The 14,287-nt window shown below is 39.5% G+C and overlaps 1 protein-coding gene across 2 annotated transcripts in view; it reads right to left on the bottom strand.

Moving 5' to 3' along the window:
• Positions 1-1,957: 1,957 nt before the first annotated feature.
• DYNLT5 (dynein light chain Tctex-type family member 5) overlaps positions 1,958-14,287 on the bottom strand; it is a 29,850-nt gene continuing 17,520 nt past the window's right edge. For both annotated transcript variants that reach the window (XM_070786372.1, XM_019957307.2), the window contains 3 exons: positions 13,105-13,196; positions 5,285-5,409; positions 1,958-4,203 (listed from right to left, as the gene is read on the bottom strand). In XM_070786372.1, the coding sequence (XP_070642473.1) occupies positions 4,000-4,203; positions 5,285-5,409; positions 13,105-13,196 (421 nt within the window). In that variant the 3' untranslated portion in view covers positions 1,958-3,999. The remainder of the gene's footprint in view (positions 4,204-5,284; positions 5,410-13,104; positions 13,197-14,287) is intronic.

The raw sequence follows: 14,287 nt of genomic DNA on the forward strand, positions 1-14,287 counted from the left end.
AATTCAACAAGTGCAAAATCAAATTTAGTATTTTAGTATTAATTCTTCCTGCTGTATTTATTTTTGCTATAAGGATCATTAATTGAGTTGAGTTCAGTTCAGTTCAGTCGCTCAGTCATGTCCGACTCTTTGCGACCCCATGGACTATATATGGTATGCCAGGCTTCCCTGTCCATCACCAACTCCTGGAGCTTGCTCAAACTCATGTCCATCAAGTTGATGATACCATCCAACCATCTCATACTCTGTCATCCCCTTCTCCTCCTGCCTTCAAGAGTCTTCTCCAACACCAATGTTCAAAAGCATCAGGTTCAACTTTCTTTATAGTCCAACTTTCAAATCCATACATGACTACTGGAAAAACCATAGCTTTGACCAAATGGACCTTTGTCAACAAAGTAGTATCTCTGCTTTTTAATATGCTGTCTAGGCTGGTCATGGCTTTACCTCCAAGAAGGAAGTGTCTTTTAATTTCATGGCTGCAGTCACCATCTGCAGTCATTTTGGAGCCCCCAAAATAAAGTCTGTCTCAGTTTCCATTGTTTCCCCATCTATTTGGCATGAAGTGATGGGACTGGATGCCATAATCTTTAGTTTTTTGAATGTTGAGTTTTAAGCCAGCTTTTTCACTGTCCTCTTTCACTTTCATCAAGAGGCTCTTTAGTTCTTCACTTTCTGCCATAAAGTTGTTGTCATCTGCGTATCTGAGGTTATTGGTATTTCTCCCAGCAATCTTGATTCTAACTTGTGCTTCATCCAGCCCGGCGTTTCACATAATGTACTCTGCATATAAGTTAAATAAGCAGGCTGACAATATACAGCCTTGACAAACTCCTTTCCCAATTTGGAACCAGTCCATTGTTCCATGTCCAGTTCTAACTGTTGCTTCTTGACCTGCATACAGATTTCTCAGGAGGCAGGTCAGGTGGTCTGGTATTCCCATCTCTTTCAGAATTTTCCACACTTTGTTGTGATCCACACAGTCAAAGGCTTTGGCATAGTCAATAAAGGAGACATAGATGTTTTTCTGGAACTCTCTTGATTTTTCTATGATCCAATGGATGTTGGCAATTTGATGTCTGGTTCCTCTGTCTTTTCTAAATCCAGCTTGAACATGTGGAAGTTCACAGTTCACATACTGTTGAAACCTGTCTTGGAGAATTTTGAGCATTACTTTGCTATCGTTTGAGAACATTACTCTGTGAGTGCAATTGTGCGATAGTTTTAACATTCGTTAACATTGCCTTTCTTTGGAACTGGAAAGAAAACTGACCTTTTCCAGTCCTGTGGCCACTGTTGAGTTTTCCAAATTTGCTGGCATATTTAGTGCAGCACTTTCACAGCATCATCTTTCAGGATTTGAAATAGCTCAACTGGAATTCCATCGCCTCCACTAGCTTTGTTCATAGTAATGCTTCCTAAGGCTCACTTGATTTCTCATTCCAGGATGTCTGGCTCTAGGTCAGTGATCACACCATTGTGGTTATCTGGGTCATGAAGATCTTTTTTATATAGTTCTTCTGTGTATTCTTGCCACCTCTTCTTAATAACTTCTGCTTCTGTTAGGTCCATACCATTTCTGTCCTTTATTGTGCTCATCTTTGCATGAAATATTCCCTTGGCATCTCTAATTTTCTTGAAGAGATCTCTAGTCTTTCCCATTCTATTGTTTTCCTCTATTGCTTTGTATTGATCACTGAGAAAGGCTTTCTTATCTCTCCTTGCTATTCTTTAGAACTCTGTATTCAAATGGGTACATCTTTCCTTTCCTCCTTTGCCCTTAGCTTCTCGTCTTTTCTCAGCTATTTGTAAGGCCTCCTGAGACAACCATTTTGCCTTTTTGCATTTCTTTTTCTTGGGGATGGTTTTGATTACCATGTCCTATACAATGTCACTGTGAGGTAGAGACGGCACTTTAGGAATGTCTATTGATATGAAAAACACCCAGAAAGTTCAGTAGGCTTCAAATGTTCATTTTAAAATTGAGATACAATGACACAACATTGTATAAATTTAAGGTGAACAACATATTAATGATACATTTATAGATTGGAATAGGTGTTAGCTGACACATCTATCAAAAGTTCCCATCACAAAACTGTTTTTTACTAACCAGCATTCCTCCAAGATAGTCACAATTAGTGAACTTTTACTATATGTTCTTATGTTGTTATAATAATTGCTAAAATTCATCATTGACTATCTGAGTTACAGTATATGGCAATATGCTGGAAAACTGCTTCCTTTTTTGCTTTTTAACTGCCATCATGTTGTAAGGTTTTGAATCCTAATACAGCCTAGGACAGATGGTAAGAAATTACTTCATGGTTGAGATTTTATAACTTTAAAAAATAAGGCAATTTTTATAGTGGACTTCCTACATACTAAAAAAAATTTCTTCACATGATTTATTCATGCAAAATTGCTGTATGATTTCCCCTGCTATTGTTCTAAGAGGGGAGATGTTCATAAATAGGCAAAGAAAATAGAAAATTCATTTATGTACTATACTTAATGATCTAATCCAGATTCCAAACTGGCTATGGAGATTGACAAATTTTGGTTGTGATAAATTATTATACAGATGTATTCCCACTAACAGAAAAAAAGGCACTAACAGAAAAAAACAATGAAAATTGACGAGTTCATTTTGAAATGCTACTTTAAACGCCAGAACAAAGAGAAGAAAAGGGATTTTAAAAGTATACTTAAAAAATATGCACTGTCTTGAGGGGAAAATAAGACATCAGTACATAACTATAAAGCATTGACTGCTTGTCCATTTGTTAAATTCGTTTTGATATGAATTACACATCATTTTTTCCTTAGGAATATAGAGTTGCTAATTTTCTCCATATGTGTACAATTCGTCTTTAACCTTTAACAAATGTCCTCTAGGCGGTCCACTTACCATCCAAGAACAACGCCACTCACAATTTTACATGCATACAAAGGGCTGAAAGCCCCATAAAAATAAATGATCCATGGTACAAGCTACATTAACCCACAGAATAATAAGCTAGTGCAGCCCTATAAATTTTAGTGCCATCCATTCAAAACCACACTGGGTCACTTTAGTATTAAATTCATAGGAACAAAATAGTAAATACACATGTTTTATTTGTTAAGCTGCCAGCTATATATTTTGTGTAAAAGTTTGTTAGCCCAGGAAAAGCTATTGAAAGGTGTATCAGGCAGTGTATATTTAAAAGCAGTGTCTCTTTCCAATACGTGAATTTATGTGTTACAGACAAACTTACCATTAAGCATCATGTATATTTAATATCACAATATCCACCTCAGTGTGCTAAAAAGCCTTTGTTCATTTGTTGTTTCCATTATCGAAGAGCTAATATTCAGTTCTCCCACAATTTTGTAAAGTGCAGGCAACCCACAAGAGCGTCTAGTTTTAGCTTGCAGTCCTGTGGGACTACAATAATTGTTATGAAATCATTAATTCTACCTCAGCAGTTTCAACTGTCAGGTACATATAACAAAAATTGCAGTTAATGAATGCTGCTCAGTTTATTAAATGCAAAATGAAAACCAATATTTTTTTATATGCAGTACTGAGACGTAGTAACATTTATCATTTGTGTATACCATATTGAATAGTCTACCGTCATTTATTGGTCAGGGTGTATAGCCATATTTTTTTTAAAAAGATTTTCATTAAAAAACAATGGAGGGAATTCTAACTCTCTAATGAAAGCATAATTAAAATAATTAGTACCCAAAGTAATGTGTAATAAGAATCTATGTCTATGAAAAAACAATCCAGGAGAACCAAGACTTCATTTCTCCTTTGGATAAACAAGATTCTTTCTTGTGCCATATTCTCTCCCCTAATTCTTACAAGAGTATGAAAAAGTTCCCAAACTTCCAATTGTTTGAAATATTAGTGTTGTGTCTTTCTCTAATGTTTGGGCAATGAAACTTGTGTACATAGATACCCTATATCTTGATTTAAAGAGTATGAACTAGATTTCTTGTTTTCAATCATTCAAAGTAAACTGTGTAGACATTTGCAAGAGCAAAGAGAGAAGAATTTCTGAAAATGAAAGATGCAAAGGCATCATTTTTAGGATCCCAAAGGCATCTGCTTCCAATCAGTATGCTCTGGCCAGTCAGTTGTCCAATGTGAACGATCACAATTAGCTTATATCGTGGGATCATCAAGTCCTTGACCTGGGCCTTAATTACCTAGAAATTAAAAGGTAAAACAAAAGGTCCTCACTTAGTCACATTGAAATTTAAAAGTCTTAATTTTTCTCATAAATATAGTGGGTTTAATTGAGGAAAATAGCGTGATACCTTGTGGATCCTTTCAGTAATTGCTATAGAAAGGTAGCTATAATTTCCTTCAGGCATAAGACAGGACATTTAGGGACAAAATGATAGCCCCAGCAAGAAATGTACCTTTTCTAAGGCACATGGAAAAATGATAATCCAGAGAGCAGAGTTTTCAATGCATTTATTGTGTTCTTGGAAAATCTATGTTGAAATGGCTTCCCTTCAAAGAATGCTGGCTTTACAATTATACCATCTTCTTCATGTCTAATTAGGGGACTATACATCTGAAGTCTCCTGTAATACGACTAATTGTGAATGCTTATTAGATAGATTATGATGAAAAAGAAAGAGAAAAGTTGATGGAGTGCCAGCACTTTAGTTGATAAACATAGAAATGTTTTTAAAGGCCCCAGTGTTTTTATTTGATGGCATGCAAAGAAGGTGCTTTGGAGAAGGGATAGGCTACCCACTCCAGTGTTCTTGGGCTTCCCTTGTGGCTTAGCTGGGAAAGAATCCACCTGTAATGTGGGAGACCTGGGTTCTATCCCTGGATTGGGAAGATCTCCTGGAGAAGGGAAAGGCTACCCACTCCAGTATTCTGGCCTGGAGAATTCCACGGACAAGTCCATGGGGTCGCAGAGTCAGACACGACTGAGCGACTTTCACTTCGCTTCAAAGAAGGTTCTTTGGGGAAGAGAAAATGATCATTAAAATATTGTATCTTTTATAATAACATTTTTTAAATAAATGGGGCAGTTTTATACATTTTAAAAACAGAGTATATGCAAGTGATGCACATAATAATTGTTTTAGACAAAGGCTTTTTACACACACAGACACACATGGAATATGACCTAATAAATATTTTCATAAGATAAAAATAAACAGTTTTACTGCTACTACAAATTAACTGCTTTCATTAAAATAGGCGGGTTGTGCTTTCAGCAAATATTCTAGTCATAGTTAACACTTTAGGAAATCACACGTATACCTCAGAAATTGTTTTAGTCATCTGTCTACAGAGTTCTGGTTCATACTGTTCTTCTTGTAGGTAGGTAGTTAACACATCTTTCAGAATATGATTGACAATGACCACAGGAAAATGTTTGGTAGGACCTGAAAATACAGATGAAATTTCTTTCAAAGAAGTAATTTCAAATCATATCTGCCCACACCATAGCTTAATCAAAAGAGTATCAAAACATGGAGACATTTAATCTTCTGGGTGGCCTCTATTGAAGGAAAAAAAGTGGTCCCAATTAGATTTCCAGTGTCACTGAATAACGTGTTTATGTGCCCAGTGCTTGGTATACAGAGGCTTGATCATTATTTGCTGAGTTGATATGGATGAAGAATTCTACCCAGTTCTATTTTCAGTAGTCATCAGTATCTTTTAAGTGTTTATTTTCAATGAGTGTATCAGTCAGGGACTAGGGAAATATATCGTGCATTAAAGTTAGGACAATTCCTAGAGGATTTAATAAACAGACTCCTTAGGGAGGTCTGAGCAGGATTCAGGGAATCATGAAGGAATGTTCTATCCCCCTCAGCTGGTGAAAAAGAAAGTGTTATTTTCATCCCAACCTGAGGAGGGAATTCTTACGAGAGATCCCAGAAGAGCCATGTGGAGAGGGCTCCCTCCACAGCAGCCTTTGTCCTTCTGCTGATGGATGCAAAGAGCACAAGGTGAGCCCTTACGCGGGGTTCACACTCCTTCCTCCCTTCTGACTTCCCACCGAAGTTTCCCAGTGGCTAAACTTAACCACAAGGTGATATCCCGCGCCTAGAATTCAGTTAGGTCAACCTCCTGGGGCTCAATTTATAGTATTTTTATTGTGATGCTTATACAGGAATTGTTCAATTAAATTTAAATCAGCCTGGGAAATGAATCCAGACAAGTAAAATGAGACATCGGAGACAATGAGTATGAGAATTAACCCAAATATTTAGTTGGCAGAAATCTCTCCCCTTCTATAGGAGAGAGACAAGCAGTTATAAATCTGTGAAGGGTTGGTCCTGATTGCTCTTGCTTTGTGGGATCAGAGATGGAGCACCAGCCCCCCTAGGCCAAACGCCTACTGTGTCATTGTCCTGTGGATCTTTTAGAAGATTTCCATTTGCTTATGATAGTGAGATGAGGCTAAATGTGAGGGTGGTTTCTTCCTTTCTGTTTAAAAAATTTTAAAGATGTTCCTACCAGGTTGGACCTAATTAAACAGATTATATCTTTTACATAGGTACTTCTCCTTTTCATTCCCTCCTGCCAAGCGCTCATATCACATTTACCTAAGTTTGACCTGTATCACCCATAGGGAGCATTGGTCCTTTCAGAAAACAGTAAGTTCCTTCAGTGCCTGTGTCCACCTGGTACACCTCCCTGTCCTTTGGGAACAGCATCTCCCACATGGAAGGGACTGGTCCTCTTCCCACTCTAACCATGTGGTTCTTTAGGATCCAAGTCCAGGTCATGGTTGATTGGCGCTGGGTGGACTTGCCCCAAGCTAGGCCAATTAGAATCCTTTCTTGGAACTTTAATACTAAACTAGAACTAGGTAAAAAAAAGTCAGTCAGTCTCTTTTTGGAGTCAAAAGTTATGACATGTGACTCCCAGGAACTGTTCCTCATAGTGAGAAGGAAGCCAAGCCACAGCGAGAGAGGGAGCCCACACACAGTTAGGGCTGGAAAGATGGAGTCCTGGCTGCACCTGGTCCCAGTCTCCAATAGCTTCTGCTGTCCAGCTGTACCAATGCCCTTTCTGCACTTACCTTAGATTTTTTAAAAATCTCATTAACCAGATTCAATTCCGAAAAAAGTTTCAACTTTTCTTCTCTCACTTCTTTGTGACCTTGGACCTATATAGCAGAATCATCCATTGTCTTACTTAGGCTTGGATGCTGAGATGCAAACAGAGTCAATAATCAGCACTTGACTTCCAAAATGGGCTTCTCTGGTGGCTCAGACAGTAAAGAATCTGCCTGCAATGTGGAAGACTTGTGTTCTATCCCTGGGTTGGGAAGATCCCCTGGAGAAGGGCATGGCAACCCATCCCAGTATTCTTGCCTGGAGAATTCCATGGACAGAGGAGCCTGGCGGACTACAGTCCATGGGGTCGCAAAGAGTAGGACATGACTGAGTGACTTTCATTCACTCACTGACTTCCAAAACAAGCTCCCAAAACTTTCAGAGTCAACTAATGCAAAGATCTAAACCTTTTTTCACATGGACATCATGTGAAAAAACATGGACATCACCATGTAAACACATGTAAAACACGGAAAACACATGGACATCACCAGATGGTCGACACCGAAATCAGATTGATTATATTCTTTGCAGCCAAAGATGGAGAAGCTCTATACAGTCAGCAACAATAAGACTAGAAGCTGACTGTGGCTCGGATCATGAACTCCTTATTGCGAAATTCAGACTTAAATTGAAGTGGAGAAAACCACGAGATCATTCAGGTATGACCTAAACAAATCCTTTATGACTATACAGTGGAAGTGAGAAATAGATTTAAGGCACTAGATCTGATAGACAGAGTGCCTGATGAACTATGGATGGAAGTTCGTGACATTGTACAGGAGACAGGAATCAAGACCATCCCCAAGAAAAAGAATGCAAAAAAGCAAAATGGCTGTCTGGGGAGGCCTTACAAATAGCTGTGAAAAGACGGGAAGCGAAAAGCAAAGGAGAAAAGGAAAGATATACCCATTTGAATGCAGAGTTCCAAAGAATAGCAAGGAGAGATAAGAAAGCCTTCCTCAGTGATCAATGCAAAGAAATAGAGGGAAAAAATAGAATGGGAAAGACCAGAGATCTCTTCAAGAAAATTAGAGATACCAAGGGAACATTTCATGCAAAGATGGGCTCAATAAAAGATAGAAATGGTAGGGACCTAACAGAAGCAGAAGTTATTAAGAAGAGGTGGCAAGAATACACAGAAGAACTATATAAAAAAGATCTTCATGACCCAGATAATCACAATGGTGTGATCACTCACCTGGAGCCAGACATCCTGGAATGTGAAGTCAAGTGGGCCTTAGAAAGCATCACTACGAACAAAGCTAGTGGAGGTGATGGAATTCCAATTGAGCTATTTCAAATTCTGAAAGATGATTCTGTGAAAGTGCTGCTCTCAATATGCCAGCAAATTTGGAAAACTCAGCAGTGGCCACAGGACTGGAAAAGATCAGTTTTCATTCCAATCCCAAAGAAAGGCAATGCCAAAGAATGCTCAAACTACCACACAGTTGCACACATCTCACATGCTAGTAAAGTAATGCTTAAAATTCTCCAAGCCAGGCTTCAGCAATATGTGTACCGTGAACTTTCGGATGTTCAAGCTTGTTTTAGAAAAGGCAGAGGAACCAGAGATCAAATTGCCAACATCCGCTGCATCATGGAAAAAGCAAGAGAGTTCCAGAAAAACATCTATTTATGCTTTATTGACTATGCCAAAGCCTTTGACTGTGTGGATCACAATAAACCATGGGAAATTCTGAAAGAGATGGGAATACCAGACCACCTGACCTGCCTCTTGAGAAACCTGTATGCAGGCCAGGAAGCAACAGTTAGAACTGGACATGGAACAACAGACTGGTTCCAAATAGGAAAAGGAGTACATTAAGGCTGTATATTGTAACCCTGCTTATTTAACTTATATGCAGAGTACATCATGAGAAACGCTGGGCTGGAAGAAGCACAAGCTAGAATCAAGATTGCTGGGAGAGATGTCAAGAACCTCAGATATGCAGATGACACCACCCTTATGGCAGAAAGTGAAGAAGAACTAAAGAGCCTCTTGATGAAAGTGAAAGAGAAGAGTGAAAAAGTTGGCTTAAAGCTCAACATTCAGAAAACGAAGATCATGGCATCTGGTCCCATCACTTCATGGCAGATAGATGGGGAAACAGTGGAAACAGTTGCAGACTTTATTTTTCTGGGGTCCAAAATCACTGCATATGGTGATTGCAGCCATGAAATTAAAAGACGCTTACTCCTTCGAAGGAAAGTTATGACCAACCTAGACAGCATATTAAAAAGCAGAGATATTACTTTGCCAGCAAAGGTCCATCTAGTCGAGGCTATGGTTTTTCCAGTGGTCATGTATGGATGTGAGAGTTGGGCTATAAAGAAAGCTGAGCGCCAAAGAATTGATGCTTTTGAACTATGGTGTTGGAAAAGACTCTTGAGAGTCCCTTGAACTGCAAGGAGATCCAACCAGTCCACCTAAACGAGATCAGTCCTGGGTGTTCATTGGAAGGACTGATGTTGAAGGTGAGGCTCCGGTACTTTGGCCACCTGATGCGAAGTGCTGACTCATTGGAAAAGACCCTGCTGCTGGGAAAGATTGCGGGCAGGAGGAGAAGGGGACAGCAGAGGATGAGATAGTTGGATGGCATCATCGACTCAATGGACATGGGTTTGGGTGGACTCCGGAAGTTGTTTATGGACAGGGAGGCCTGGCATGCTGCGGCTCATGGGGTTGTAAACAGTCGGACACGACTGGGTGACTGAACTGAACTGAAACCTTTTTTCTTTTCTAGAACAATTTTTTTCTAATTTAGGAGGAAAAAATGCTTTTATAAATCAAATTGCAAAGATCTGAAGAAGGATCAGGATGGAGAAAAGAAAGAAAAACTTATCTGTAAAAACAGATTTAAGCGAGAATAGATAAAAATTTGATTAGTTAACATATCTGTGTCTTAGCGTCCCAGCTTGGGATAGTGATGAGAATTGCCACCTACTGTTTTTTGTTGGGATGAAATCGATGAAGTATTTAAAGTGCTCAGAATAGTGAGTCTGCCACACAAAAAGCTACTCGTTATCTTTATTATAGTGTTGCTGCTGTTACTGTTGTCTCCTCATTGCGAGCAGAAGAAGGCAGCAGGATGGACAATGGTGTAAGGCGGGAGACGGTTTAGGTCTCCACAGGAAGGAAGGACCCCTATAGGGTGGAGCAAAGAGGGAGCGGTGAGAGACTGGCAGGCTGTGTCCAATAAATGATCTGGTGACAGGGCCTGATCATCTCATGGGAGCTGAGCTCAAATGATGCCTTTCTCTTGCCATCTTTCGATTCTGTTTTTCACTATATTGGCTGCATCTCAGGTGCGCTGTCTTGATGTGTCAGCAAGGATGGCCATCTGCAGCCCTGTGTGATGTGGGGATTACAGTCAATGTTTAAATAATCGGGTACCTCTATAGTCATTGCTCCAGAAAAAGTCCTGTGGAGAACTCATTCAATACTTAAGAGGAAGTTACATTGGATGTCATGGAAGGCTTTTATTCTTAGTGATCTAAGGTGATGTTCTATAGTCAGAAGCAATAACATACTGAATGAGAAGCAGTTTAAATATAATACTTTATTTAATTCTCATTGTATCCCTACCATGTGTGACCTATGATCCCTACTTACAGAGGAAGAAACTGAGGTTCAAGGATGCTGAATACCTTGCTCAAACATTATTTATTTAGGAATGGGCAAAACAAGTATTCAGACTCATGTACGTTGGCCCCTACAGCCAGTATTTTCTGCTGTATTCATGTTTCAGTAATCAATTAATGGGAGGAGATAAGGGGCTTTTAATTATAAGAAATATCTTTTCATTCTTCCTTTTTCTTTTTTTCTTTAATTATACTCATGTTTAATCTCATTCTTGGTGGCTATAATTACTCATATAAAGGGAGGACAACCATACTAAACATTTAAGATATGTTTCAATGATGCACATATTATTGGGTAGAATGTGAAAACTTAAACACGGTAATACTGGTGACTGATGTTGCTTTAACTCCTCAAGTCAGTATTTACTGTGTGCTGCTGCTGCTGCTAAGTCGCTTCAGTCGTGTCCGACTCTGTGCGACCCCAGAGATGGCAGCTCACCAGGCTCCCCCGTCCCTGGGATTCTCCAGGCAAGAACACTGGAGTGGGTTGTCATTTCCTTCTCCAAAGCATGAAAGTGAAAAGTGAAAGTGAAGTCGCTCAGTCGTGTCCGACTCTTCATGACCCCATGGACTGCCGCCTACCAGGCCCCTCTGCCCATGGGATTTTCCAGGCAAGAGTACGGGAGTAGGGTGCCATTGCCTTCTCCATTTACTGTGTAGATATGAGAAATTATCTTTGCCAAAGGCCTACAGAGTACCTTTCAGATGCAAAATAAACCCAGAAAGAGGTAGAAGTAGAAACACATATTTGATTATTAACAAAATAGCTACCTGACTCCTTATAAAACTGATTGTCAAGTATAAAAGACTAATCATAGAAGACTAATTTGCTTGACTTTTTGAAAGAAAATATGGAAACTTTTTTTCTATACTAAGGTATTTTTAAAATTATTTTTCTAATTTGGTTCAGCACTCAGTACTTTTAAAACTGATGAGACAATTTAGCTTATTTGAGGAAATAAGTTATGAAAGCACGTATTTTTGAAGAAACGTGGGGCTTCATATTTTAAATGCTGTCTTATTGAAATCATCTCATGGGAGTTTAGCTCAAATGATGTCTTTCCCTCGCTATCTTTTGATTCAAACCCTTCTGGCATGCAGAGCCCAGAGTCAAGGCACTGAATAGTGAAGATTTTTTAGTTACAAGAAAACTTGACCCTTGCTTAGCTTGCCTAAATAAAAAGTCTACGAGTACAGAGGGTGTTTAGGACTTGGTCTCAGGCTTTGTGTGGGGGCAAGATGGCAAAAGGGGCCATAGAGCTTACATCCTTGCAGGTTTCAGAGGCTGATCCACTTCTTCAATAGCCCAAACAATATTCTCTGAATTGACTCTCAAAGGCTTTCATGACCTTGGCCGAATCCCTAGGTCAGTCACTGTTACATCTCCGAAGCCAGTGTCAGCTTCAGCAGGATGCTATGGATCAAAAGTGAGAATAATGGTGGTGGTGGTGCTCCCCCAAAGGAAACTGGTAAGGTTATCAGGTGGAGTATAAGGGCATATTGAATGGCAGGATGTTATCCGTATACCATAGGCACTGTGAAAATACCCGTGGACAGGCTAATTATGGAGCTTTACAATCCATGTCATCTTGGGGATTATCATAGAAAACTGCCCAGAAGGTCTAATGGGATGTGTTGATGGTCTATAATTTTCTTAAGGTTAACTGGCCACAGATTAAGTCACACTGGCCCATTGCGTCTTCCTTGGGTTACTGGTAAGTCTCTGTGGAATTTCTACACAGCAATAATTATATATAGGTCCAGATAACAGTGGGCAGGTACACATTTGGAGCAAAGAAAGTAGTTCTGTGAGAAAATGTGAGGAGGAATGATAGTCACTGTGGATTCCACCTGGAGAACAGGGGCAGGTGCAAGGATTTTTGTTTTCAAAGACCCAAAACCTCTGTGGGAAAAGATAAACACCTCTGTCAACAGGGGACCAGGAATCATTTGCTTTTGCCTTGAAGGCTTTGTTCTCCATCCATTAGCAATCTTGGTTGGTTTTGTTCAATAAAATCTTAATGCCTATCTGTTTCATTTAACTCAAGTAGATACAAAAAACTCCACAAGATAACCTTGAAATACCCAATGAACTTCTTAATTCAGTAACACACACTACACCTCAGTTGCAGCCAATGAATTGCTTGGTATTTGGAAAATACTGATTAAAAAAAAGTAAACAATGGGTACTGGCCCAATTTTGCAGAGGAAGAAATTAAAACAATATCAAATCACCCAATTAATTAAGATCCCTTATATAGTGCTAGTATTGAAGATGATGCCAGGTTATCAGATATTATTTTGAGTAAATATCACTCATGAAATTAGAAGTTTTAAATTGGAAGGAATAATAAAATAACACACCCAGTTGGTAAGTGTTTTCCATGTGAACTGTGAGGCGAGAGGCATCTTCAGGCTGGCAAGGTTCATCCATATAAGACACTGTACTCACAGAGCTAAAAGCAAGGAGAAAACAAATTTTAACAGTTATGATCACAATGGTAACAAAACACAATGTTGCTTTTAGCAAAAAAGTTATAAGTTTTTCCTCTAAAAAAATTTCCGGCAAGTCTCATGTAGATATATCCCGGTAAAATATTTAAAGTCTAAAACATTTTAGAGATGGAAATATTACTGGAGTAGAGAGTTACTTGGAACAAGTCTCAATATAGTGGTAGAAACCCAGTTCAGTGCCTGGGGCCTTTGATTATCATGAAAGTATTCATGGATTGTTCCATTCGCAGGGTAACAGAGTTTGTACAGTGGGCCCTCCACATCTGTGGATTCTAGAGTTATGGATTTTGTTTGGTTAAATCCATGGATATGGAACCCGTGGGTACGGAGGGCCACCTGTATTTCGCCATTTTATATAAGGGACTTGGGCTTCCCTGGTGACTCAGTGGTTAAGAACCTGCCTACTAATGCAGAAGATGCAGGTTTGATCCCTGGGTCGGGAAGATCTTCTGGAGCAGGAAATGGCAACCCACTCTAGTATACTTGCCTGGAAAATCCCATGGACAGAGTGGCCTGGTGGGTTACGGTCCATGGGGTTGCAAAAGAGTTGGATATGACTTAGTAACTAAACAACAAAAATAAGAAACTTGAGCATCCACAGATTTTGATACCCACAGGGGCTTCTGGAACCAGTGTTCAGTAGATACCGAGGGATGCCTGTATGTGTTTTGAAAGCTACTGGCAGTATATATGCTTCACGTTACTCTCTCCATATACACTTTGTTGTCGTTCAGTCGCCCAGTTGTGTCTGACTTTTTGCGACCCCATGGACTGCAGCATGCCAGGCCTCTCTGTCCCTCACCATCTCCCCAAGTTCGCCCAAATTCATGTTCATTGCATTGGTGATGCCATCCAGTCATCTCATCCTCTGACCCCTCTTATCCTTCTGCTCTCAATCTTCTTCATATATACTACTGTATGTAAAATAGATAGACAATGGAAATTTGCTGTATAACTCAGGGAACTCAAATTGGGGCTCTGTAACAACCTAGAGGGGTGGGAAAGGGTGGGAGGTGGGAGAGAGGTTAAAGGA

Source organism: Bos indicus, chromosome 3 (assembly GCF_029378745.1).
Source record: "Bos indicus isolate NIAB-ARS_2022 breed Sahiwal x Tharparkar chromosome 3, NIAB-ARS_B.indTharparkar_mat_pri_1.0, whole genome shotgun sequence".
NCBI lineage: Eukaryota > Metazoa > Chordata > Mammalia > Artiodactyla > Bovidae > Bos > Bos indicus.